General features: G+C 44.4%; 1 protein-coding gene and 1 long non-coding RNA gene across 3 annotated transcripts in view; both read left to right on the plus strand.

The window, feature by feature from the left end:
- Positions 1-27,080, plus strand: part of LOC132367762 (uncharacterized) — a 50,013-nt gene that overhangs the window by 16,185 nt on the left and 6,748 nt on the right. For both annotated transcript variants that reach the window (XR_009503851.1, XR_009503852.1), the window contains exon 2: positions 14,274-14,379. This is a non-coding gene — a long non-coding RNA (uncharacterized LOC132367762). The remainder of the gene's footprint in view (positions 1-14,273; positions 14,380-27,080) is intronic.
- Positions 5,987-6,970, plus strand: LOC132367579 (syntaxin-17-like). Its single transcript, XM_059926174.1, has one exon. It carries the CDS (start codon positions 6,014-6,016, stop codon positions 6,968-6,970), a length of 957 nt encoding a protein of 318 aa, XP_059782157.1. The 5' UTR covers positions 5,987-6,013.

Consider the following 27,080-nt stretch of genomic DNA (forward strand, 5'->3'; position numbering starts at 1 on the left):
TGCCAGTGTCCTTGTCCCCAAAGTGAGCCACAGCCACCCCCTGCCTCTGCAGGAGACTCTCCAACACTAGCAGGTAGGTCTGGTTCAGTCTCCCATGGGGTCACTGCTCCTTCCCCCTGGGTCCTGATGCACACACTACCTTGTGTGTGCCCTCCAAGAGTGGAGTCTCTGTTTCCCCCAGTCCTATCGAAGTCCTGCAATCAAATCCCGCTAGCCTTCAAAGTCTGATTCTCTGGGAATTCCTCCTTCCATTACCAGACCCCCAGGTTGGGAAGCCTGATGTGGGGCTCAGAACCTTCACTCCAGTGGGTGGACTTCTGTGGTATAATTGTTCTCCAGTTTGTGAGTCACCCACCCAGTGGTTATGGGATTTGATTTTATTGTGATTGCGCCCCTCCTACCATCTCATTGCGGCTTCTCCTTTGTCTTTGGATGTGGGGTATCTTTTTTGGTGAGTTCCAGTGTCTTCCTCTCGATGATTGTTCAGCAGTTAGTTGTGATTCCGGTGCTCTCGCGAGAGGGAGTGAGCGCATGTCCTTCTACTCCACCACCTTGAACCAATCTGTTCTTCCTGTGTTTGTCCCTTAACACTGGTGTATCCCAAGACTCAGGATTAGGATCAAACTACAAACTCTTCCTGCATGATCCCCTTCATTCTCCAGGCTTCAATCACTATCCGTATGTTTCTCAAATCTTTATTTCCAATTTGTACTCTCTCTTTAGCCCCAGATTCTAGTATCCACAGCTGACAAGAACTGAGTTGTACAGACAAGTAGGACATGAAATAAAGCTTCCATGGTCAAATAAATTTGGAAAATGCTGGGTTAAATAGAATGAAATTGACTTTTTTGCTGAGGTGCTCCTAGAACTGTTAATGTGCTATTATGCATTGCAAGTGTTTAAGAGGGAGTGTGTAATACCCTGTGTTTCTTAAACTTATTTGACATCTGTATTGAACATAATCAATACATTTCCTCAGATTCTCTCAGCCCTGCCTGAGACCTGGACTCCTGACTTTTTGCTTTTCCTTAACTATTTAACTGTAGCCAGTGGTGTAGTTCTGTGGCCAACCAGCTGCTGCTGCCTGCATCTTGCATTGCTTTCCATCCCTCCATGCCTCTCTTCCCTTTTATATCATTCTTGAGGCTTTGGTTTTGTGCCTCCATAAAAAGCCTGAGCATATAATCTTAGCCTCAGGCTCTGTTTTCTAGGGAACCTGGGCTAGTATAACCTGCAACAGACCCCCCCCCTTTTTCCTGGAATATTAGCATCTCCTGGAACTTGGGGTTCCTAGAACACACTTTGGAAATGCTGCATTGGTTATTTTTCCCTGGATATCTGCAGGCACCTGAGACTCAGCGTGTCCAACTCCGAATCAATCTGTTTTTTTTTTATATCTGTTCCTCATTTGGCCTTTCCTGTCTTAGTGACTGCATCACATTTGCTCATCACCCAAGTGACCTGGGTGTTGTTCTTGACTCCTTCTTTTCCTCTCCCATCCAACCTGTCACCCCCTCTTGCTTCCTCCTTTCTTCTTCTCATCTAATTAACAATTATTCATTCTTAAAGAGACAGTGTAGATATCATCTTTTTACCCTGTCTCCTCAGTCTGTTGGGATCTGGGTGATGTACCACTCTGAGTTTTCATAGACCCTTAAATTGTCTCTCTTACAGCACTTTTAACACTGTATGGTAATTGATCTTTTAAAAATGAATCTGTCTCCCCCACCACCTTTGGTGTCTTATTCAATTCTTAATCCCCAGCACCTAGGATAGAGAATTTACTGATTTATTGATTGATGGGAGTGGATGAGGCAGGTGGGAGAGAGAGAACTCCAATTTGTAAGTCCTCAAAGGGAGGAAAAATAATTTCCCCTCTAACTTTGTGAGTTCTTTGCTGAGACCTCTGTAATAAAAACACAGATTAACAAGAGAAAAGCAAAGAGAAGTCTATAAACATGTATACCTTATGCATACATGGGAGATCCCCAAGGGAAAATAAGTGACTCCCTGAGGTGGCTTAGAATTCAGGATTATATACCACCTTAATAGAGAAAAAAGAGGGGGAATGTAGGACTCTCAGGGGAGAGGAAATGAGTTTTAGGAAAGATGAATGGGCCCTTAGAAGAATAGAAGGGAGGTATGATAGTTTGTGACCAAGATTGTCAGCATGTTGTATCAACTTCTAGCCTCCTTTCCTGTGATAAGACTCAATTTTCCCTGGTCAATGACGCCTCTAGGGAGGGTATTTGTGACAAATGAGTTCCTTTTGGAGGATCTATCTTTAGACAGACAAGGGGGGTTCAGAGAAAGCTCCACCTGCATTTGCCATTTTTTCAAGTGCCTACAGCTCAAAATAATCAATATACTAAAGGAGTATATTTTGGGGTAGCATGTCCTGAACTCCTGCAGTCATATTTTGGGGCAGCATATTCTGCTAGCCTCATTCCCCACCTTTGAAAATTCCTCAAGAAATTTCACAGTCTAGAAGCTGAGTTGGTAGATCTCATTGAACCAGTCTCTTAGTCCTGAGAATAGGTCAGTTCAGTTAAACAACTGTGCCTCATTCCAGGAGGTGGTATCTCAGGTGGGATACTAGCAGGTATTTGATAAGAGACATTTCTTTGGAAACAAAACATATAATAGTTGGAGCACACTATAAGTCAGTTTCTGAGTCCAGAAGGCAGCCATGAGAAGATTTCTAGATATTGGGCTAGAAGCACCTTTCACGGTTTAAATGTTTCTGATGATGTCATTGGGTGTTCCAGTGAACTTTCTGAGTGACCCAGACAGCAACAGACATGAAGGTTGTCCATACATGATCTGTTGTGGTGATATCTCTGAGGTTTATATCAAGTTGTCCAGTTTCAGCTTCCAGGGCTTTTGGAAAAGGGAAGTTTTTGTTCTTAGTGATTCCAAGTCAGAAGGGTGAAAGAAAATTGCAAGCATTAGTTTGGAGAGTTTTAACCAGATATTAGAGAAAACTAGAATTCAAGAGCCAGTCCAGTTTGCAGGTAGATAACAAAACTTCAAAGACAATGCACAGGGCTAGAATCTCATACCCACAAGGATTTGTTATAATTTTCTATTGAAACATAATTTTTCTCTGTACAATCACCCCCATTTCTAGCAAAGGTAATCATGGTAAGATGAATCTGTTTGCAAAGTAAGTCTAGTCTCACTAAACTTGGCCTGATTATTTACATAAGTGCAGCAAGAATAGCAATTGACCATATAGGCTCTTTTAAAATCTGCTTTGTTGGAACTTTCAAAAGGAATCTCTGATTGGACTTTTAAAAGACTTTCAAGGCTAGGAAGCCAAGCCAAGAACTCATCATCAGACTTCACATGCATATCTATGTATTTGGGTGAATTCCTCTGTGCTCCAAGTCCCCCAAATATCCTGAGGTTCCTGGGTCTGCCAGGAATTGATCTTCCTTACTCACCTGGTAAGGCTGGAAACCCTGAAATCAAGGAACCAGGAAATTTCTCAGAAGGGAGCTTAATAAGCATTGGCTCCTTAAAGTCAACCTTATTTCCTTAAAGCTGTCTGACCATATCTGATTCTATGTACATCATTCTCAAATTTGATATCCTAGTCAAAGCCTTAGTAATATAACCAATGTTTCCAATTGTGTCCTATCACAAGGAGAACAGATTCTTATGAAACTTACACAAATAGTCATATTGCCATGAAAATAAGAATACTCAATAAGAGTCTGAATTCTGGAGGGATCAGGTAGGGAGAAAAGATAAATGCCTCAATTCTGTTTACAAAGGTACACTTTACCAAATTGCCGTAAATCATAGATAGCTTAAGAGAAAAGAGAAAAGTTTTCTTAAATCTAGAAAACAAAACATTAAAGAACTAGCAATGTTTCAAACAAAAAGTCATAATTATTGTAATCATTCTCATCAGTTTATTCAGTCCCAGGTAATTAATTCTTGTTTGCTTGATCTTGAGCTAGTAGTTTTATGAATCATTCTGTTTTTCCATTAGAGTTCTGGAAATTCTTACCCAGTTCAATGGTATGATCTCAAAGTTATTGGAAACTGATATTCTAGAGTACTTATCAAAGTCCTTTCCATGAATATGAAGACAAAGTGTTTTTGGATCATAGCTACTTGCGAAAGCTTTCAGGAAACATCAGATTAAAACAGTAACTGTCTGTGACTGACCAAAAGACTTAAAAATGGCCATGGTTAAAAACCTGATGAGAGTTCCTTTAAACACAATTGACAAGGAAATTTGGTTAGTTCTGTGTCGTACAACATTTTAAGATGATAACTAGAGTTATGACTGATAACATTATACCAGGACATATCAGATTCTAGGAATTTCATATAATTTCTGGAACACCTATACTGATAATATAACACCCATACAAATATAACTTAAGAAGGTTAAACATTATTACTTTTTTAAAAATAAATTTATTTATTTTATTTATTTATTTTTGGCTGCTTTGGGTCTCTGTTGCTGCATGCAGGCTTTCTCTGGTTGTGGCAAGAGGGGGCTACTCTTCATTGTGATACGTGGGCTTCTCATTGCAATGGCTTCTTTGTTGTGGAGCACAGGCTCTAGGCGCATGGGCTCCGTAGTTGTGGCTTGCGGGCTCTAGAGCGCAGGCTCAGTAGTTATAAGCCTAGCACTTATTTTTCGTTAAGCCAATTAAATAGAGCTCTTTTACAAATCAATTTTGGCACCACCATCCAGAGGTGGAAAAATATCACATATACATAACATACATGTAAAGACATACATAAACATACAGACAAATGCAAACTGAGATCTTACAGCTTTCATTTAAAAATTTTAGCCATATGTCAGGTACATTAATTCAAAACTCACTAGTACATGAAAGAACAGTTGGATCCAAATTGTGTTTCTGGCAGATGAATATGTTAAGGTTACTCACTAGATGGCTAAAGTTTTCACTTGTATTTGTGGAGAAGACTTTTAAGAGTTTTCACTTTCCCAACTTCCAAAAGCTCCTGTTTCCTTTTTAGCCCCAAGTAGTTGCTTTTATAGGTCTTTGAGCCCCTTGAGAGCCTCTGATGGAGGGTATGGGGGCCTAAAGTTCAAGTGACTGTAGGGAGTTGAGGGGCTGAAGTGGGAAGGGAAAGGTCTGGCAGGGTGGACAGAGGGCTGGAGGAGGTAGGAGTTTGAGGGGGGACATAGCAAAGGATTCAAGGGAGCTGAATGGAAGATGGAAGGCAGCAAAAGGAGGAAGGAGGAGCAGAGGATATGGGAAGGAAGAGGTCTTAGAGGAGCCAGTCTGGGGAGATCTTAAGTTTTCCCAGTGAAGTTTCAAATTATCTGTAGCAAAATCATGTCAACAAAAAGGAAGTGGACACAACTGGCAGAGAATGCAGTCAGCAGGGCTTCGAGAAGAGGGTTTCAGTTGGGACTTCCCTGGTGGCGCAGTGGTTAAGACTCCGCACTTCCAACGCAGGTGGCCCGGGTTCAATCCCTGGTCAGGGAACTAGATCCCACGTGCATGCCACAACTAAGGAGCCGACAAACCACAACTGAGGAGCCCTCAAGCTGCAACTAAGGAGCCCACGTGCCACAACTAATACCCAACACAACCAAATAAATAAAAAATAAATAAATACATAATAAATTGAGTAAGAGGTTGCTAAAAAAAAAAAAAAAAAAAAAAAAGAGGGTTTCGGTTGACCAGAAAGTCCTCATGGGAGGAACACGATCAAATAAAACAGAGAAGTCTTTTAAAAAAAAAGCTTCTCAGATGCATCAAACAGGGAGATCAGCTCGGTGCTTTGTGACCACCTAGGGGGGGGTGGGATAGGGAGGGTGGAAGGGAGATGCAAGAGGGAGGGGATATGGGGATATATATATATACATATAGCTGATTCAGTTTGTTATGCAGCAGAAACTAACACAACATTGTAAAGCAATTATACTCCAATAAAGATGTTTAAAAAAAAAAAAGCTGACCGGCCTCGAACGTCCCGGCGGGAGGTTTTTCTACATGAGTGGAGAAGGTAGATGTTGCAAGTAGAAGAGATACAACATTTTTTTAGGATGTCTGAAGATGAAGAAAAAGTGAAATTACACCGTCTTGAACCAGCTATTCAGAAATTTACTAAGATAGTAATCCCAACAGATCTGGAGAGGTTAAGAAATCACCAGATAAATATTGAGAAGCAACTCTGCTCCAATATCCGAGAAATGGAGAAGCTTTGTTTGAAAGTCCAAAAGGATGACCTTGGACTTCTGAAGAGAATGATAGATCCTGTTAAAGAAGACGCATCAGCAGCAACAGAATTTCTTCAGCTCCATCTGGAATCTGTAGAAGAACTTAAGAAACAATTTAATGATGAAGAAACTTTATTACAGCCTTCTTTGACCAGATCCATGACTGTTGGTGGAACATTTCACACTACTGAAGATGAAGCTGATCCTCAGAGTATGACTCAGATATATGTGTTGCCTGAAATTCCTCGAGATCAAAATGCTGCAGAATCATGGGAAACCTTAGAAGTGGACTTAATTGAACTTAGCCAACTGGTCACTGATTTCTCTCTCCTAGTGAATTCTCAGCAGGAGAAGATTGACAGCGTTGAAGACCATGTCAACAGTGCTGCTGTGAATGTTGAAGAGGGAACCAAAAACTTGGGGAAGGCTGCAAAAGACAAGCTGGCAGCTCTGCCTGTGGCAGGTGCACTCATCGGAGGAGTGGTGGGGGGTCTGATTGGCCTCCTTGCAGGCTTCAAAGTGGCAGGAATTGCAGCTGCACTTGGTGGTGGGGTGTTGGGCTTCACAGGTGGAAAATTGTTACAAAGAAAGAAACAGAAAATGATGGAGAAGCTCACTTCCAGCTGTCCAAATCTTCCCAGCCAAACTGACAAAAAAATGCAGTTAAAAACCAAACTTCAGTATTACTGGCGCCAACATGTCTATCCTTTGCTGCTGTTGGACACTCAGTCAGCTTTTGGAACATGATTATATCAAAATAGTGGCTACAGTTGCTCAAGTGGGATTAAACTGTGATAAGTGGATATATTTTGTTGTTTGCTGGGGTGTTAATGGGGATGTTAGAGATTGAAGAGCCTGGACAGAGGGTGTACAATATTTGTCAGGTAAAGTTTAAGGACTGCCAGGGGACAGATTTTTTACCTGGAAATGTGAAAATCCAACCATAACTTTGATAAGAACTTGTGATGTGTGAACATGTTGGGTTACGGAAGGATAGTTTTCAGAATAGTTTCTTCCATAACCCTGACTTGGAGACTCCAAGGCTAAGCATATTGTAAATATGCTTCTTTATCTCCTAAATATAGATTTTTTAGGCATTTTAGCAGAGAAAAGAATGGAAGTTCAGCTTTTCGTATCAAATAGGGAAATCAGGATCTAGCAAGGTGCATGAGTAAACTGCATAACGGAGTCTATTTGGTGAGCCCTATTGCAATTTGGTCTAACAATATTTTCAAGTGAAGGAAACAAATAGTGTAAGAAAATGGAAAGAGAGGCCCAACTTCTCTTTCAGATATCTTAATTTATGACTCTGGCTTCTTCTCTGAACTCTTTTTTCTGCCTCTCTGTAAATAAAGAAGACAGAGTCTCAAGTGGTAGACTTATAAAGCCAGTCACTAAGCTTGCTCTGTCAGCCTGTCTCTTAACACCTCAAATATCTAGTCCCCTCTGCCTTCCCTCCCTTGTAATTTTGAAAAGTTCTTTGACTTATAGGGTGAATTCTACTCATGTGTAATGCAGACTTCTCTCATAATCTGTTTGTTTGTTTGTGTTTTTTTTTTAAACATCTTTGTTGGCGTATAATTGCTTTACAATGGTGTGTCAGTTTCTGCTTTATAACAAATGTTTGGGGTTTTTTTTTTTTGTTTTTGGGGTGGTTTTTTTTTTGGTATTGGCTGCCATCTTTGTTCATCCTCTACTGTAACCTCTAGGTAAAAAAGAAAGTGAGAGGAAAAAAAAAAAAAAAAGCTTCTATCAGGCTCTGAATATCAACTTCCAATTAGGCCATCTTCTGACCATAGAACTCTTTTAAAAACATCCTTTCGATATCTTATTTTATCAGATTTCAGCCAGGACAAACAGTAAATATTTCTGACAATATTGAACTTCTTTTTAAAACTTATCTCTTTCCCTTTTCTTTTATACCAAAGGTATAACTATCAAGTGACTCAAAACCAAAACTTTTATGAGTTAACTATGGACGCAAGAGCTGTCCTGAAAAAGGGTGCAAAAGATGCAACTCTCCCAAGATCCAGAACTGCTCACAAATATCGCTGGAAAGAAAAGGCTTAGCTCCCCTGCAACAGGAGGCTAGCTGCAAATGGGGTGTGACCCACAGTCTTGTCTGGCCACATTCAAGGTGGCTTAGAAGTCAGGATTAAATACCATCTTAATAGGGAAAGGTGAAGGGGGATTTAGGCCTAAGAGGAGAGGAAATGATTTTTACGAAAGATGAATGGGCCCTTAGAAGAATAGATGGGAGGTATGATAATTTGTGACAAAGTGTGTCTGGATGATTTATGGCCTCCTCTCCTCTGATAAGAGTCGGTCTTCACTAGCTGATGCTACCCCTGGGGAATAGATTTATGACAACTGAGTTCATTTCATAGGAAGACAGGAGGTTCTGTCTTCAGACAGATAAGGGGAGTTCAGAGAAAGCCCCTCCTTGCATTTGCTGTTTTTCAAGTGCTTACAGCCCAAAATAATATATCAAAGCAGCATATTTTGGAGTGGCATGTCCTGAACTCCTACAGTCACATTTTGGGGTGGCACATTCTGCTACCCTTCAACCTCCATCTTAAGCAAAACGGAAGTATTCTGAGATGGTGAGAAGTACATGTTTGCTCTGCCCTGGGTTAAAGTGGCTGGAAACTACATTTTATAATTAGCTCCAAAGCACCATTCAAAGATTTTAGATAAAGCGTTCAAGCAGGACTACTGCCACACACTCCGACATAGCCAGAGGTGCCCAGCTCTCAAGGAGGCACCCACCGTAAGGATCGGCCCTTGCAGGAACTTGAGAGTGATTGCATCCAGAAATGGTGGGCCCTGGCACCTTATGTGCCTCACCCTAGTCCTTGGGCCTGCTAGCAGTTAAGCTGGGAGATTCACTGACTCATGATGAAGATCAGAAATTCATGTCTGTTGTAAAATAAAGTTCCATTTAGGGAAGTGTATTAGTTTCCTCGGGTTGCCATAACAACATTTCACAAACCAGCTGGCTTAAGACCGAAGAAATTTATTTTCTCACGGCTCTGGAGGCTAGAAGTCTGAAATCAAGGTGAGGGTAGGATTAGCTCCATTTGAGGTTCTGAGGGGGAACCTGTTCCATGCCTCTCTCCTAGCTTCCCATGATAGCCAGCAATCCCGGCGTTCCTTGGCTTGTAGATGCATCACTACAATCTCTGCCTGCGTTTTCATGTGGCCTTGTCCCTGTGTCTTTCTGTCTTCACATGACTGTCTTCTTCTAAGGGCACCAGTCATATTAGATTAGGGGCCAGTCCTACTCCAATGTGACCTCATCTTAACTAATTACATCTGCAATGACCCTATTTCCAAATAAGCTCATATTGTTGGGGTTAAGACTTCTACTTTTTTTTTTTTTTTGAGAGGGGATGACACAATTGAACCCATAACAGGGGAAAAAAACAAAAAGAATTTTATTTTACATCAATTTTGAGAGCTGCTTTGTTCTAATTACCCTTATTTTTGTTTAGAGCAGGGGTCACAGGCTGGTGACCCAGGGCCAAATTTGGCTTCCAAGAGTGTTCATTAGGTCAGGGTCTCCACCATTCCCTAGTGTCTTAAGCTGGCCACTTCACAAATTTGCATTACCTGAGGGGCCCTTGAAGGCATCTGCATAAATGACCCTTAGTTTAGAATTTGCTATCTCAGAACATCTTCATTGTTTTACCATCTTAGCCTCAGAACTACCCTGAGAGGCAGAACAAATGTGTTCCCATTTCACTGACCAGGAAACAGGCTCAGAAAGTAAAGGTGATCTGCCTGGATCACACTGATCACACAGTTGGAAGTAGTGGAGCTGAGTCTCCAGCCCAAGTCTCCAGCCTCCCAGATGCAGCTTGAACACTGATCGGGCCCACATCTCCACATCTCCAGCCCTGCAAGGCAGCAGTGGCTCTCAGGACCCGCCTTCCACCCCATTTCCCCAGCTAGATTTTCAGAGTAGCAAATGCCACTAGCATTCTTGAGTCTTAGAGACTTTTTAAAAAGCAGGCACATTCCTGGAGGAAAACCTTTGTAGATGTTCCTCTCAGAGAGAAGAAAATATAATAATGTGCTGTCTGAGTTAAGGGCAGTCTGGTTTTGAGCTTGGTCAAATTTTCCTTCTGCAAGTATGCAAGAAAAAGGAGTGAAAGGGACCACACCCTCTCTTCTCTTATTCTGGAATTCCTATTAAACAGGATGGCAGACCTTCTGGATCTATCCTCCATGCTTCCTAACCTTTTTTTTTCTTTTTTTCCCCTATGGCAGCATGAGGTGTTTTTTTTTTGTTTTTTTTTTATTAAAGATCCAGATGTGGAACAATCTTTGGGGGAGGGTGTCACTTAGGGGTCAAGTCCCGTTTCACCAGCCCCCCTGTTTGGAGAAGTTGCCTTCACAGAGGCCAGTGGTTTTTCGACTTTCTTTTTGGTTGTTCTTTTGAGAACTTGATACTTGTTCTGGGCCCCCTTCCTAGAAATATGCACTTACAAATGTAAGGAGATGGAACAAAACTTCTTGGAATTTCCCTTATGCTCGGTATTTTGAAATTTTATCATAATTAATCCAGGTGTAGGTCTTTTTAAAAAAACCTATTCTTGGTGCTCAGTGTGCCATTTTACTGTGAAAGCTTACTCCTTTCTTCACCTCTAGGAAGTAGGACATAATTTACTTCTTTTTTCCCCCCTCCATTCCCTCTGTTCTCTCATTATGGAATTCCTATAAAATAGGATGGTAGGACTTCTGGATCCATCCTCCATGCCTCCTTCTCCCCCCTCCCCCAACTTTTTTTTCTATGCCAACATGAGGGGTTTTTTTTTTTTTTTTTTTGGTAATCTCTTATTTATTTATTTATTTTTATATTTATTTTTGGCTGTGTTAGGTCTTCGTTTCTGTGCGAGGGCTTTCTCTAGTTGCGGCAAGCGGGGCCCACTCTTCATCGCGGTGCGTGGGCCTCTCACTATCGTGGCCTCTCTTGTTGCGGAGCACAGGCTCCAGACGCGCAGGCTCAGCAGTTGTGGCTCAGGGGCCCAGTTGCTCCGCGGCATGTGGAATCTGCCCAGACCAGGGCTCGAACCCGTGTCCCCTGCATTGGCAGGCAGATTCTCAACCACTGCGGCACCAGGGAAGCCCCAACATGAGGTGTTTTTATTAAGAAATAAAAATAACTAAATGAAATCCCTTAAGTCCCTTTAAGACTTGGCCCTGCTGTGTGCACAGTAGTGCTGAATAAACATGACCTCCTTCTTCTTCCTTCTCAGCACCTACATCAACAAGCACATCAGCAACAACGATAGCTAACATTTATTGGCACCTTAGTGTGTGTAAGGCAATGAGCAAAGTACTTGACACATTACCGTATTTAATTCCCAGAACAACCCTATGAAGTAGGTATAATTATTGTCCCTATCTTACAAATGAGGGCACTGAAAGCCATAAAGCAGAAGTTGGCAAACTACAGCCAGTGGGCCAAACTGGCTGCTGCCTCTTTTCATTATTATTATTTTTATTATTATTTATTTTATTTTATTTTATTTTTTTGGCCATGCCATGTGGCTTGTGGGATCTTAGTTCCCAGACCAGGCGTCGAACCCAGGCCCCGGCAGTGAAAGCACCAAGTCCTAACCACTGGACCACCAAGGAATTCCTATCTAAATTTTCTTTTATACTTCCCAACTCTGGTCTTTTGAACTGCATTTTGGGAGAATTTCTCCACTTGATCTTTCAACTTTGTTTTTCACTCTTCAGCCATATCTATTTTGTGATCAGTCCATTGAATTTTTATTTGGAAAATGAGTTCTTAAATTTCCAAAATCCCCACTTGATTCTTTTTAATACGTGAAATATCCTTTTACATTTCTTGTGAACCTATTAATTACACTTAATCTGAAGGCTTGTTCTTTAGTAGTTATTAATTCTGTTTCTTGATGTTAGTTTTTCTGATGGTGGATTTTGATGGCCCTCTTTCGTAGTCTTGACTTTACTCAAATGTGTAGTTTTCTAGATGTTTGTCCATGTTTTAATTGTGCATTCTTGTTCTTGTCTGTTCTGTTTACTGAGTCTGCATGTAGCAACTTGGTGGGAGGAGTGGAACGTGCTGGTTGGGTATCGATGGGGTATGTAAGGAAGAAGAGGACCTGCCTTGTCTTTTGGGTACGACAGTCCTCTTCCCTTCCTGGGCATTAGTTTTTTGGGACAAGACCTTGCCTCTGGTCCAAGAGCCTATGCTCAGTGGTTTGGTCTGGGGTGAATCCCCCCTGCAGCTGGCTGATTAGTACAAATGTGAGGAGAAGGGGATAATTTCATTAGATACTCCACATGCAGTTTCCAAATTAACCATCCCAAGGAATGGCCCAGGGCCCATTAAATCTGAAAGTCTGAAATTGAAGTTCTTTCTTAATATTTCTACTTTTGTGCCAGGCTTCTTGTGCATGATTTTTTTAAAAATTTATTTATTTTTTGGCTGCATTGGGTTTTCATTGCTGTGCATAGGCTTTCTCTAGTTGTGGAGAACAGGGGCTACTCTTTGTTGCAGTGCGCTGGCTTCTGACTACGGTGGCTTCTCTTGTGGAGGAGAACGGGCCCTAGAGTGCACAGGCTTCAGTTGTTGTGGCACGTGGGCTCCGTAGTTGTGGCTTGCGGGCTCTAGAGTGCAGGCTCAGTAGTTGTGGCGCACGGACTTAGTTGCTCCGTGGCATGTGAGATCTTCCTGGACCAGGACTTGAGCCCTTGTCTGCTGCATTGGCAGGTGGATTCTCAACCACTGTGCCACGAGGGAAGTCCCAATTTTTTTTTTTTAACCAATGTCAGTCTTCTCTTTATTATCTGCCTTTGGTGTTAAACTTTTGTACTCCCCTGCCCCTGCAAAATGATAAATATTCATCTATCTTCTTCTTTTACTATTTTTATGATTTTATGTTTTACATTCAAAGCTTTCAGCCATCTGGAATTTATTGTAACATCAGCCATGATTTAGAGCTCTAACTTAATTTTTTTGGTGAGCAAGTTGTACCCACCATGCTTTCCATGAGTGGGCTTTTAAAAGGCAGCTCATGCCACTCTCTCTCTTTGTCACTACCAAACGTAAAATAGATAGCTAGTGGGAAGCAACCGCATAGCACAGGGAGATCAGCTCTGTGCTTTGTGACCACCTAGAGGTGTGGGATAGGGAGGGCGGGAGGGAGGGAGATGCAAGAGGGAGGAGATATGGGAATATATGTATATGTATAACTGATTCACTTTATTATAAAGCAGAAACTAACACACCATTGTAAAGCAATTATACTCCAATAAAGATGTTAAAAAAAAAAAAAAAAAAGGCAGCTCAACCCCCAGAGTTCCATAAAAGCCTAAGAGCTAAGAATAGAAAAGCTAGGACTATACCTCAGTCAGATCCTAATCTCTGCTCCATTACTGCTCACTCTGGGACTCTGGCAGAGCTCCATTCTCCTTAGGGAAAAAGCTCTGGCCAATGATGTAAGGCCGAGAGCGCTGTGGCAGTGAGAGAAGGATTTGCAAAGTACCCTCTAGAGGAGGTTAATAGTTGCTGCGTCCCTGCCACCGGGCATGGCCTCATGGGAAACAGTTGCTCAGCCTGGCCAACTATTGCAAGGGTCCCCAAGCTCTACTCCTTAACTGTATTTTCTTTCTTTAACCCCCATGTCCTTTCCTGACTCAAAGCCCATCTCGTGCTGCTCCTCTGTGAAGCATAAGTGCTCTTCCTCCTGGTCCCCACTGCCTTTTCCACAGATCTCTAGTGCAACTTTTGCAATTGTTTGTTGATATGTCAGTTAGTTAACAAATAAAGTAACTTACCTGGTACAAAGGATGCTATCTGCCACGTACAGGAGACAAAACCCCAAACACCAGAAGATAGAAGATGCTGCTGCCCCTGTAGTATTTGCTGGGGCCCCAGGTGTTTGTGGCACCGTGGTTGGCACTATGGAGTGGCTGTGACTTTGATTAGGCTGCCTGAAGCTGAGTCCATTCTTTTTGACAAGTGTCAGGTCCTGGAGAGAGCAAGAAGAATCAACTTTTTCTCTTTCCTCAGGGAACTGATAACCTGGTGTATAAGTGTGTAGAGAGAATCTTGGAAGAAGCTTCAGGAAAGGAAGAAACAAGGCCATCAAAACCTTCAGAGCGAATAAGGAATAAAGGTGAGTTGAAGAATCTCCCTCATCTATAAAATATGTGCACCAGCAGTTCTTGTGTGCTGAGTGTGTGTGAGGCTCCAGACTCTTTTTTTTTTTTTAACATCTTTATTGGAGTATAATTGCTTTAAAATGGTGTGTTAGTTTCTGCTTTATAACAAAGTGAATCAGTTATATGTATACATATGTTCCCATATCTCTTCCCTCTTGCATCTCCCTCCCTCCCACCCTCCCTATCCCACCCCTCTAGGTGGTCACAAAGCACAGAGCTGATCTCCCTGTGCTATGCGGCTGCTTCCCACTAGCTACCTATTTTATGTTTGGTAGTGTATATATGTACATGCCACTCTCTCACTTTGTCACATCTTACCCTTCCCCCTCCCCATATCCTCAAGTCCATTCTCTAGTAGGTCTGTGTCTTTATTCCCGTCTTGCCACTAGATTCTTCATGACCTTTTTTTTTTTTTCCTTAGATTCCATATATATGCGTTAGCATACTGTATTTGTTTTTCTCTTTCTGACTTACTTCACTCTGTATGACAGACTCTAACTCCATCCACCTCACTACAAATAACTCCATTTCGTTCCTTTTTATGGCTGAGTAATATTCCATTGTATATATGTGCCACATCTTCTTTATCCATTCATCCGATGATGGACATTTAGACTCTTAACACACCTTATCTCATTTGATCTTCATGAAACCGGGTGGCATTATCAGTTGCATTTTGTCGATGAGGAAGCTGACTGTCAGTGAGGTGAGATGATTTACCTGTGGTCACCGCGAGGAGGCCACAATCAGAAGCCCAGGTAAGGAGGGCGTTAACTTCAGAGAGGAGAAGGACCCACCCTTGGCTGTTTGTACTCCCTCTTCCTCTCCTTCTCCTTCTGCTTGGAAGTACCTGGTGGGGCTGAACAGAATTTTCAGTTTTGTTCTCTGGGCCTTTGCTCTGTGGTTTCCTCTGCCTGCAGTGCCCTTCACAGCACTTCTCCTCTGGTGAAATCTTAGCTTTCTCTTAGAGGCCAGCTCCAATGTCCTTGTCCTGGTAGGGCCTCTTCCCCCTCCTCCTCCCCTTCCTGTAGCCCTTCAGGCAGGGTCCAGCCGGGCTCTGGTTCATGAGGTACATAACTCCCCAAAGCCTGCCTTCCCCCAGGCTGTCCTCACCGAGGAGAGACAGACTCAATACTTTTTGGTCTCTCCAGGGCCTAATACAGGGCCTGGCACACATGCTTGTTGACTAAGGGCAGGAAGAAAACCAACATTTTTCTGAGCAGTGTCAACGTGTCATTCTCAGAGCTTGTGCTGTTCAGAATTTACCCCTCTAAATACTCCCCTGGAGATTATGTGAAACTTAGACAATAACCACAGAAATGCTCGTTCCTTTGACTTGTCTTTCGCACTACTTCCTTGGGAATTATCCTTTTTTTTTTTTTTTTCTCCAAAAGGTATTTTACACCTTGAGAATTAACTAAGAGAAAGTTTCTTAAAATACGTATAATATAAAATTTACCACCTCAACCCTTTTCAAATGTACAGTTCAGTAATGTTTAGTATATTCACATTACTGTGCAAAATATAAGATGAACTTTTTCATTTTGCAAAACTGAAAGTCTATACCCATTAAACAACGCCCCACTCCCCACTCGTCCCAGCCCCTGGAAATGACCATTATATGTTGTTTCCAATGTGATGTGTTAATTTGACCACTCCAGATACCTCAAGTAAGTGGAATCATACAGTATTTGTCTTTTTGTGGCTGGCTTATTTCACTTAGCATAATGTCTTCAAGGTTCATTCATGTCGTAGCATAGGTCAGAATTGCCTTCATTTTCAAGACTGAATAATATTCCATTCAGGTGTAGTTTTTTGTTTGTTTCTTTTTGTTTAATTTTCAACTTTTCTATTGCTCTTCAGTTTCTGTTTTTGCTATTGCTTTCTAGTTTTACTGCATTGTGATTAGAGAATGTTATCTGTATTCATCCTACTTTTTGAAATGTACTGAGATTTTGTTTGTTTTTTGTGGCCTTTCATGTGGTCATTTGTTAATGATCTCATAGAGTATATTCTAGGTTTTCAAGGTACAGAGCTTGATATCTTTTAATTTGATCTACCTTACTAAGTTAACAAATCAAGTCCTCCATATCCTTACTTATTGTATGATTTATTGATCAGTCATGGGCTAAAAGAGGTGACTTAGAATTTTCTACTATTACTGTATTTCTGTCCATTTCTCCATGTACTTCCTATTGTTTTTGCATTATAAGCTCTGATACTGTATTTTTGGTGCATAAGTATTGATGACAGATCTTCATTGTGGCTCTCAGCCTTTATCATTACAACATTTTCTCCTGTATCTTGTTTTCTGATTTTCTGTGAATTCAACCGTGTCTGATGTTAATACTATAACCTTTGGGTTTTTTTAGTTGTTGTTGTCGTTGCTTGTATTTGCATATGTGGTATTTGTTTTGTTTTCTATTTTTTCCTTCTCTTTTACTTTCAGTCTTTCTGAGGAGCACTATTTTAGATGTGTCTCTCACACATGGCACTAGTTAGGTTTTGTTTTATGACTCCATGAGCTGTTTCTAAAGAGTGAGGTGATCAGGTCAAAGAAAGCTTTTAAAGCTCTTGACCCTCATGGCCAAATAATTTTTTCACTGGTTAGACCGCTTTGTCCTGTTGCCAGCGTTTAGAAGCAAACCATCTCCCCACCACTGCCAGCATGACTATTACACGGCTGCTTAGATATTTAATAGGTGAAAATGGGACCTCATTGTTCTTTCATGCTTTTCTTGGCTTCATCTAATTCTACTTTAAGTAAATAAAGATGGAAGAAAAAAGAAGTTAAAATGAAACATTCCTTTTCAGATATCTCCAGTGAGATTAAGATGGGTGGTGGTGTTTCTTATTCCAGATTTCCATGACATTGGGCCAATCACTTGCCACAGGCGCCTCAGCTCAGGCCTTGGATCTTCCCAGGAGAAATTGTGTAGGTTTCTTCCTCATAGCCCTACACCTTGCTTTCTCGCCTTCTGTAGTGAATAGGCAATATAACAGAACAGAAATATATAGGGTCTGGAGCTAGATTGAGTAGATTTAAATCTCAGCTCCATCTCTGCTATTTACTAGCTGTGTGTTCTATGGCAGTTACTCAACCTCTCTGTGCTTTGGTTTCCCAAGGTAATAATTCTCAAGGGTAACAATGATTACAATAGTAACATAGTAACACCTGTTGGGGTTGTTGTGAGGAATAGTTAATTTATGCAAAGCACTCAGACAGGATTATTACTGTTGGCTCTTCCTCTGGGAAATACCCATTTACCACTTCAGCTAGGGTGGTTTTGGTGGAAGCATTTCCTTCTTCCATGGCCCTGCTTCCGGATTAGCCACTGCATTTAGTCTTAGGCCAGGGGCAGGCTCCTGACACAAGCAGAGCCAATCAGAGTCCTTTCCTGGGAACTCTGAAGTTGGGACATGAGAAAAGAAGCCTTTGGTGCCTTTCTGGTGGGGAAGCTCCCCGAGGTGAGACCCAGGCTCCTGGTAGCCATGTTTCCAGCTCCTGTGAAAGGAGTCCAGCTTCGAGAGTGAGGCTGACTGACCAGTGGAGAAAAGCTGACATTAGAAATGGCAAGAGTCTGACATTACTGGAACCCTTAGTTTTGGCTGTCTCCAAAGGCACCGTATGAGCCAATGAATGTCCCATTTTCTCTAAGATTGCTTGCATTGAGTTTCTGTCACTGCCATCAAAAGAGTTTTAATACATTTCCTACGGCACCTTAGGACAGTACAGATCATGGGGTCTCCTGTCCACCTCGCTCTGAAAAGCCCTCCCTCCCTAAGACACACGCGCACACGCACACACACTCACACAGAGTCTTGGCAATTGCCAGCTCCTAGGAGAGAGCTGTAGTTCCTTCCCCGCCAGCACTGCCCGCGCAGGCCTCTACTTCTCCACACACACCAAAAGACAGCTGCGCCAGTGCCCAGGCCCGAGGAACTGCACTTGCTAAACAGGGTGTTATCCCGGAAATCTGTGCCCTTCTCTGTACGCTCCTTGTCCTTTTCTTCACTGCCCTATTCAGTAACTTTGCAAATGTATAAGGAGCACCTGCCAAGAACCAAGTCAGGCCTGGGGCCCCAGAGAGGCAGTTCCTGCTGTCAAGGAACCCTCAGGCTGTGGGGCCATCAGGCCGTCAAAAGACTGCTCTGAGAGAGACAGTGGGGTGAGTGTTGAACAGATGTGCTCGGCAAGTGCCCCAGGAGCTTAGAGGAGGCTCTTTCACTGGTTGCCTGGGATGGTCGTCTGGCTGGTCTACCCGCCTCGAGGTTCTCCCCACCCCAGCCCACCCTGCCCACTGCCGCCAGAATGTCTCCCCGAACAGATGTGCGACTGCCTCTGCCCCCCGCAGGCCGGAGCCCACATGCCTTAGCCTGGCAAAACCCTAATCCAGATATTGCCTCAACTTACTTTCTCAGCCATGTTGTCCACTGTTCCCCGTTCACAAACCTTACCCACGAGTCTAACCGCGCCACTCACCTTCACCAGATGCATTCAGTGTTTTCCCACCATGGTGCCTGTCCTCACTCTGTTCCCTCTGTCTCCCATTCCTGTATGTCCCGGCTGTACACACCTTCCGAGGTGTGGGGTGGCAAATGCGTTTCGTGTGCCTGCTCTGATCGTCTGGGCTGTGTTGCTGTGTTAAGAAGGATTCTGTAGACATACTTGGGCTCAGTGAAAGAGTAAAGGATCAGTCAGCAAAATGTACCATGGCCACCAAATTGGGTGTGTGCTGGGGGTGGGCGTGGGAGGCAGTGGGAGGCGATGAACAGCACACCTGGATGCATGTGCACTTTGTTCCAGGTCCAGGTCTTACGCATCTCCCCATCCCCATAAAGACTTCCTTGCTCCTACAAGTGAAATTAACTTCTTTCTCTTCTGAACTTTTATAGCCTTCTCTCTGTGCCACTGTAAGAGCACTGGTTTCTCCTACCTTTTTATGGGTACATCTGCTTTTTTTCTATTTGAGGGGACAGATGGTACCCTATGGAGCATGGTACAAGGGAGAGATTCAAAACACATTAACTGAATGGATGGAACCATGTGGAGCACTAAGATGGACGTACAAAGGGCTGCAAGGGGCCCATCCTGAGGAGCTGGCCTTCCCCATGGGCCTCGGCTGACTCTGGGGATGGTGTTGTTACAGATTAGTTCTCACTCCTGAACCAACTTCCTGCACTGCTGCTTCTGTCTGACCTGCCATCTGCTGTCGTCTTGTGCATCTGTGACCATGAGGTCTGAGCTCCCAACTTCTCTAATTCATTCCTTTACTCACTAAACCACGGCGATGCCTCCTCGTTGGCCAGTTCTGTGCTCGCTGTTAGGGGCCCAGGGACGATGTCCTGCCTTTAATCCGATCACTGACTTGGGGAGAGGGGGGCAGAGGTGGTGGAAAGACGGAGACCTGAGTCGTGGGATTCAAGGAGAAGCAATGTGGACCCTAACACAGGAGTAGGGAGGGTGCTGCGGGAGAAAAACAGAGGCTTCTGGGGCGGGGTGGGGGTGGAGGTTGTTGATACATCCACATCCACCAAGTTGCCTCTTTCTCTATGATCCTCAGCACCTCATGACTGGATTGCCTGATTGTCACTGCAAGCTCTGTGCTCCCAAGTTTCAGGGCCCGTATAGAAGGAGTCAGGAAAAAAAATGTTTTTTTCACATTTACTTATTTATTTATCTGGTTGTGCTGGGTGTTAGTTGTGGCTCGTGGGTTCCTTAGTTATGGTTCACCGGCTTCTTAGTTGCAGCACGTAGCCTCCTTAGTTGTGGCATGTGAACCCTCAGTTATGACATGCATGTGGCATCTAGTTCCCTGACCAGGGATCGAACCCTGGCCCTCTGCATTGGGAGTGCGGAGTCTTATCCACTGCATCACCAGGGAAGTCCCAGCATCAGGAAAAATTTAAACAGCCTCAGTGCATCCTACCACTCCCCATCCCACACAAACACTCAGACCTCAAGAGCCCAGCGCTAATTACCATTCCAGGCCTGAGATCCTCATGCCACCCCCTGGACTCCCTTGAATCTCCTTAGCTGCTGTTCACACTGGGACTCTGGGCCCAGGTAACCACCCGCGCTCCTGAGCTGCATGGGTGCCCTGGTGCGCCTGTGCCCTGGTGACCACCAGGGCATGCCCCATTTGGGGCACCTGTGATGTCCCCAAATTATTAGAGGGGCTCCAGAATGATTGGCAGATTCGCTCAGGCTGCTCTGTCACTCTGGGTTTCTGGTGCCCACCTCCCTCACCCTCCTACCCACTTCCCCTTCTCCTCACCCCACAAATGTGTTTAGGCTGCAGAGCCAGCTGCAGAGCTGTATAGCACTGTTGGCAGGAGATGGGCTGGCTCGAGAGCTGCCTGGAGGGGAACGTGGCAGATCACATTTCTTCAGCTCGTGCCAAATATTATTCAGATGCAGCTTTTCAGACAGACACAAATTGCTCATCCAATAAACACAGAAGGGCTAATCCCAAGACATTTATCAGAGTGGGGAAAGATGAGAGAAAAGACAGACGCAAGAGGCCTTTGAGAGCTGGCCTGGTGTGGCTGGCCTGAGGGGAGGTGGGGAGACCTCCAGGCACTCCTGGGGTTTTCTTCCTAAGGGCCTGAAACCCAGCACCAGGGCTTTGGGATTTGCTTTCATCGTGACATACAAAGCCGGCGTTGGTGCATACACTTCCCCATGGTCAACAGAGAGGAAGAAATGAACACAGGCCAGGGCGCCTCTGTGGGTAGTCAGCGCCCACCTCCAGTTGTCAGTGGTCGTGGGGATTAGCTGTCTGCAGAGGCTCCGTACACTTCCCCACCACACACACAGAGAAAGTCCTCAAGGTGTGCTGTGATTGTTCGCGGAGTTCTCAGGAGACAGTGCTCCTGGCCTGGAATCTCTTACTTCTGGCTGACAGGTGTGAGGGCACAGCTGCTGAGAAACAGGTTGAGGGACGCAGCTGACCATGATGGCAGGGGACCAGAGACATGGGGGCCCCCCATCCATACCAGAGCGCTGGCCAAGCCATTGAGGTCCTTTGTGCATCCCTTTCTGCTGGGCCCTTCTAACGGGCCCCATGAGCGTTCCTCTTCAAGGATTCTGCCCAGAAATGAAAGAAATCAGGCCCTCCTCTGAGGCCCCATCTCAGAGCCAGGGAGAGGAGGACCAGGTGAAGCCTCTAGAGTCAGGCTGGTCCTCCCACTGTCTGTGCCAGGGTCTGCACCAAATGTGCAGAATCTGTGCACTTAACTTGCCATACTGCCTGCAGGCTTATGGAGAGATGCAGTGGTTTCAGAAATGCCAGTTGTATGGGAATCCTTAGGAGAGCAGGATTTGGAGGCTGGAGTCCCCAGATCTGGGATGGTGCCTTTGAGGCACAATGCTAAGGCAGGCTTCCACTGAGGTCCTGGGGGCTCTATAATTAGGCTGATTAACTCTCCTGGTTTTCCCACAACTGAGAGGGGTCCTGGGATGTGGATTTTCAGTTTTAAAACCACTGTGGGGCCACTGTGGGCTAACAGGGGTAAGTTGATCATCCTACCTGTAACGAAAGGGCTGGGCTTGGATCATTGCCTTCAGGACCAACCTGCAGGCCAACTTCCTCCTCACACTCCCAGGCTAGAGACTGACAGAGTGACGTGCTGATTGGGAAGGTGAGCAGAATAACAGCCAGCTGGCAGCAGCTCTTTCCAGACACTTAGGAGGGGGGACTATAATATCAGGAGGCAACAAAGCAGGGACACTGCAGCCCTCAGAACCTAGTGGGAACAGGTGCCTTCTGGCGTGGCCAGTCTTACACAACTAGGGAGACTGGGAAATGCCCAGGTGAGGATGGCAGGCAGGCCAGGTGGCTTCCAAGGAAGTCTGGGCAGGGCCCAGCTCACTCTGCCTGCCGGGAGCAAGTTTCTATTCTGGTTCCTGAAACTTCATTCCTGCCAGGAATGGCCTCTCCTCTACTCACCTGCTCGGTGACCCAGATTGACCTGCATTCCTAGGCTCAGCAGCCCTTACCTTTCACCCTCTCCAATTGTGTCCCCACTTGTTATATGACCATGGCTCTTTGTCAATCTCTTTGATTGTAAAGATCTGAAATTCACTCGTGCAATACCAGGAAGGTTCCAATAGAAGGAGAATGGATCCTGAGGCACAGAATCCATGGGCAGGAGGGACAAATGGGGCAAGAAGCCTCGGGAACTTGGGCAGTAATCACTCTTCACTTCTGGGCCCACTTCTCTTTGTGGTCTGTATAAAGCTGGAAGACATTGCAGGAGATGGTCCAGCTGCTCAAAATAAATTTGTTTCCTGGCCAAATGAAGTCAATCCAAGGCACTAAGAGAACTTCCAAATGAGATTGCTCAATCCCTGTCAGAGATTTTGGAGGATGAGTGCAGTAGGGAGAAGTCTGGAACATTGGTCACGTGCAGATGATCTTCCAGTTTTGAAAAAGGAGGGGTGGTAGTTGGTTTCTTTCTGTTACTTCAAACAGACTTAAGGGGAAAAAGGGAAAGGGGATTTGCCAGTTCACAAAACCGATCAGTCCAGGGAGAGTCTGATATGGCCATAGCAGGGCACACCCCCCTGCCTCCTTTTTGGCTTCTTAGGCAGGCTCTTTCTGCATGGTAGCTGTAGGGGGCTGAATAGTGTAACCCCCAAATTCATGTCTACCCAAAACCTCAGAATAGATTTTATTTGGAAAGAGGGTCTTTGCAGATGTAATTAGTTAAGGCAAGATTAAGGTGGACCCTATTTACAGTGATTTATGCCCTAATAAGAAGAGGACACATCAACAGAAGAAAAAGATACACACAGAGAAGGCCCTATGAAGACAGAGGCAGATTGGAGTGATGCAGCTAGAAGCCAAGGAATGCCAAGGCTGCTGGGAGCCACTGAAGATAAAAGAGGCAAGGAAGGACTTATTCCCTAGAGCTTTCAGAAGGAGCATGGCCCTGCTGACATCTTGTGTTTGGACTTCTAGCTTTCAGAACTGTGAGAGTAAATTTCTGTTGTTTTAAGCCAACAAGCGTGTGGCAGTTTGTTACAGGAGTCCTAGAAAACTAATACAATACCCTCGGCAACTCCAGGCTGGCCACCCTAGAGTAAAGGAAGAGCCTTTCCTCTCAACACGTACAGAAATTTGGGAGCGGAGGGGATCTTTGCTTCCTGAACGTTATCACTATGGCCAAAGGGAAACAGTGCTCTCATTGGCCAGATATGAGTCCCACATCCATTCAGGGGACCGTGATGAGGTTAGACTATCCCAACCACATGGGGAAGAGTGGACATCTTTTACCAGAATGAGGAGTGAATACAGGGAAGACAAAATTAACACCTGTCCATTACAGGGAGAAAAAGTTGATTCTGCAGACTATGCTCTTATCCAACAATAGATTTTTTAAAATATAAAGGAAGTACAGGGACTTCCCTGGTGGTCCAGTGGGTAAGAATCCGCCTGCCAGTGCAGGGGACACGGGTTCGATCCCTGGTCCAGGAAGATCCCACATGCCGGGGAGCAACTAAGCCTGTGCACCACAACTACTGAGCATGCGCTCTAGAGCCCCTGAGCCACGACTACTGAGCCCGCGTGCCACAACTACTGAAGCCTGTGCACCTGGAGCAACAAGAGCAACAAGCTCCTCAACAAGAGAAGCCACCACAATGAGAAGCCCGCGCACCGCAATGAAGAGTAGCCCCTGCTCGCCGCAACTAGAGAAAGCCTGCGCGTGGCAACGAAGACGCAATGCAGCGAAAAATAAATAAATTAAATAAATAAATAAAATAAATAAATTAAAAAAAATAATAAAGGAAGGAGAGATTTCTCAGAACAATTCAGGGCAAGGACAATCAAATTTCTTTTTTGACAGGTCCCTGAACTGACAGATCACAGAACTGCATTTGATAGCCTGTCTGTTAGTAAACTGGGTATTCAGTAAGGCTTTTAACAATCTCTGCCATGATATCCTTGTGTGGATAAAATGGGAAATATGGGTTAGATGACAGTATGATTAAGAGGAAAAGTAACCTGCTAAATGACTGGAGTGAACTTATGTCATTGCATTTGTCCACTCAGCATGCAAACCCGTATCTTATTTTGCAAGAATTTTCTAGTTATAACAATTTAGTACTGGAGGGCTGTAGTGCCCTAGCTCCCATCATGGAAGCAGAAAGGGGAAGATTTTCCTTTTCACTTCCTTGCAGCCAGGGCTCAATCATGTGAATTGGGCTCAGCCACTCCCACCAAGGACTTTTTTTTAAAAATTTTTTTTAAGCAAATTGTTTTTTAAAGTTTTTTTTTTTTAAATTAATTTTTGGCTGTGTTGGGTCTTCGTTTCTGTTCGAGGGCTTTCTCTAGTTGTGGCAAGCGGGGGCCACTCTTCATCGCGGTGCGCGGGCCTCTCACTATCGCTGCCGCTCTTGTTGCGGAGCACAGGCTCCAGACGCGCAGGCTCAGTAGTTGTGGCTCACGGGCCCAGTTGCTCCGCGGCACGTGGGATCTTCCCAGACCAGGGCTCGAACCCATGTCCCCTGCATTGGCAGGCAGATTCTCAACCACTGCGCCACTAGGGAAGCCCCCACCAAGGACTTTTAATTTTTAGGAGGTGAATTTAAGGGGCAGATGTAGGGTAGGAAGTATTCATGGCAACAGCAGCAGCAGCTTGGCCGGTCCCGAAGTGGTGATGTTGAGTGTTCCCTGGCAGTGGTGGCTGTGGCAGAGCAGTGGTGTAATTAACTGTTTATGCAGTCAAAAACCTTGATTGGTACAAGGACTGTTTTCAAAAGGATTCAAGTTTCCACTGTTCCAGGATTTGTCTTCAGCCCTGTCTTTAACATGAACATAAAAAAGTGAAAGTTGTGTTAGAAGGCATTGGTGAAAGTACAGTATTTGGGACTATGGAGGTGAGTGATGGTCCTGTTCTCTTCTGTTGCTGAGACCCCAGCTGGAGTGTTGAATTCAGTCCTGGGCACTGCTCTTTTATGGAGGAAAGACAGGCTAGAGCCTGGTCAAAGAAGAATGATCAAGACAGGGAAGGAACTCAACCATGAAGCATGAAGAACAGTAGAAATGATAGGTATTAGTCAGCCTAGAGAGGAATTGTCTTTAGGTTGGGAGAAGGCATATGTCTGATGTTTTTAAATAAGTTAAAGACCATCAAGGGACTTCCCTGGCGGCACAGTGGTTAGGAATCTGCCTGCCAATGCAGGGGACACGGGTTCAATCCCTGGTCCAGGAAGATCCCACATGCTGTGAAGCAACTAAGCCCGTGTGCCACAACTACTGAGCCTGCGCTCTAGAGCCCATGAGCCACAACTACTGAGTCCGTATGCCACAACTACTGAAGCCCGCACGCCTAGAGCCCACGCACCGCAACGAAGACTAGCCCCTGCTCCCCGCAACAAGAGAAAGCCCGCGTGCAGCAACGAAGACCCAACGAAGAAAAAAATAAAATAAAAATAAAGACCATCAAGTGAAAGAGTATTCAGTTTATTATCTGTGGCTCCATGTAACATAGCTAGCATCACTGCTACTAGCGAGTTTCAGCTTAACATGAGAAGGGTTTAATTTTGGGGTCCATGATATCCACAACAGAGCAGGCTGCCTCATAATATAGTGAGTTCACTGTCGCTGGAGGTGTGCACACAAAACTGGATGAACTCTCAGAGAGTATATTGTGTTGGGGGATCCTACTGTGTGTGGGTGAAGGAAGAGTTGGTGTCCTTCCAACTTCTCTCCAATTCTTAAATCTGATCAAGTCCATAGGACAGGTTGGGAAGGGCAGGAAACTGGAGGTGGGGAGACCAGAGGAATTGCAAATTGTGAGTTGTTAAAAAAAAAAAAAAAAGGAATGGAAGATTGCATTATTCTGAATTCTTCACCACTCCCTGTACCCAATCCCTTTGCCATGTGACTTTGAAGTCCCTCCCACTAGAGATAGAATACACTTTCTTGTCCTGCTAATGTTGGGTTGGCCAAGTGATTTGCTTTGGCTCACGGAGTGTGAGTAGAAGTGACCATTCCAAGCATAGTCTCTAAGAGGCATTGGATTTTTTTGCTCACCCATCTTGTGCTTTTGCCATTACCATGTGAAAAACATGCCCTTGGTAGGTATCACAGAATAGAGACACATGGAGTAGACTCACCTAGGCAACTTACAGACCTAAAGCCTTAAGCAGAGCTGCCCCAGCTAACACATGGACACATGAGAGAGAAATAAATGCTTTATTGTTGTACAGCACTTAGATTTGGTGGTTATTTGCTACGTAGCATCATTATGGCAATAAGACAGATCGGATATTCCAACAGACTTTCAGATACAGTATTGAAGGCAGTTCTCAGGCTTCTGCTGGCCTTTCTAGGATCTGAGGAAGTAGCACTTGAGGGAAGGAACTCATCCCAACAGACTGTGGGTATATCCTGTCCTGGGTATAGATGTTGCTGGGAATGGATGGCCAAGGTCACTTTGTGGGGCACAGACCCAGTGCTGGAGGCACTTTGTGGGTTTGGGGTAAAGAGTGAGAGGAGGAAGCCAACCTCACTTCAGGTCATGGGAAGAAGTCCAGCTGGACACTCAAAAGAAAGTGTGGATGGGAGTACCATCCTGAGAAACAGTTTGTGTTGTGATGGATTAAAGATGACCACAAATTCTTTACCACATCTTTCATCAAGAG

The sequence above is a fragment of the Balaenoptera ricei genome, chromosome 6, assembly GCF_028023285.1.
Source record: "Balaenoptera ricei isolate mBalRic1 chromosome 6, mBalRic1.hap2, whole genome shotgun sequence".
Taxonomy (NCBI): Eukaryota; Metazoa; Chordata; class Mammalia; order Artiodactyla; family Balaenopteridae; genus Balaenoptera; species Balaenoptera ricei.

Excerpts from the sequence above, each read along its gene's own strand:
- LOC132367579 (XM_059926174.1), top strand. The coding sequence starts at position 6,014 with ATGTTGCAAGTAGAAGAGATACAACATTTTTTTAGGATGTCTGAAGAT.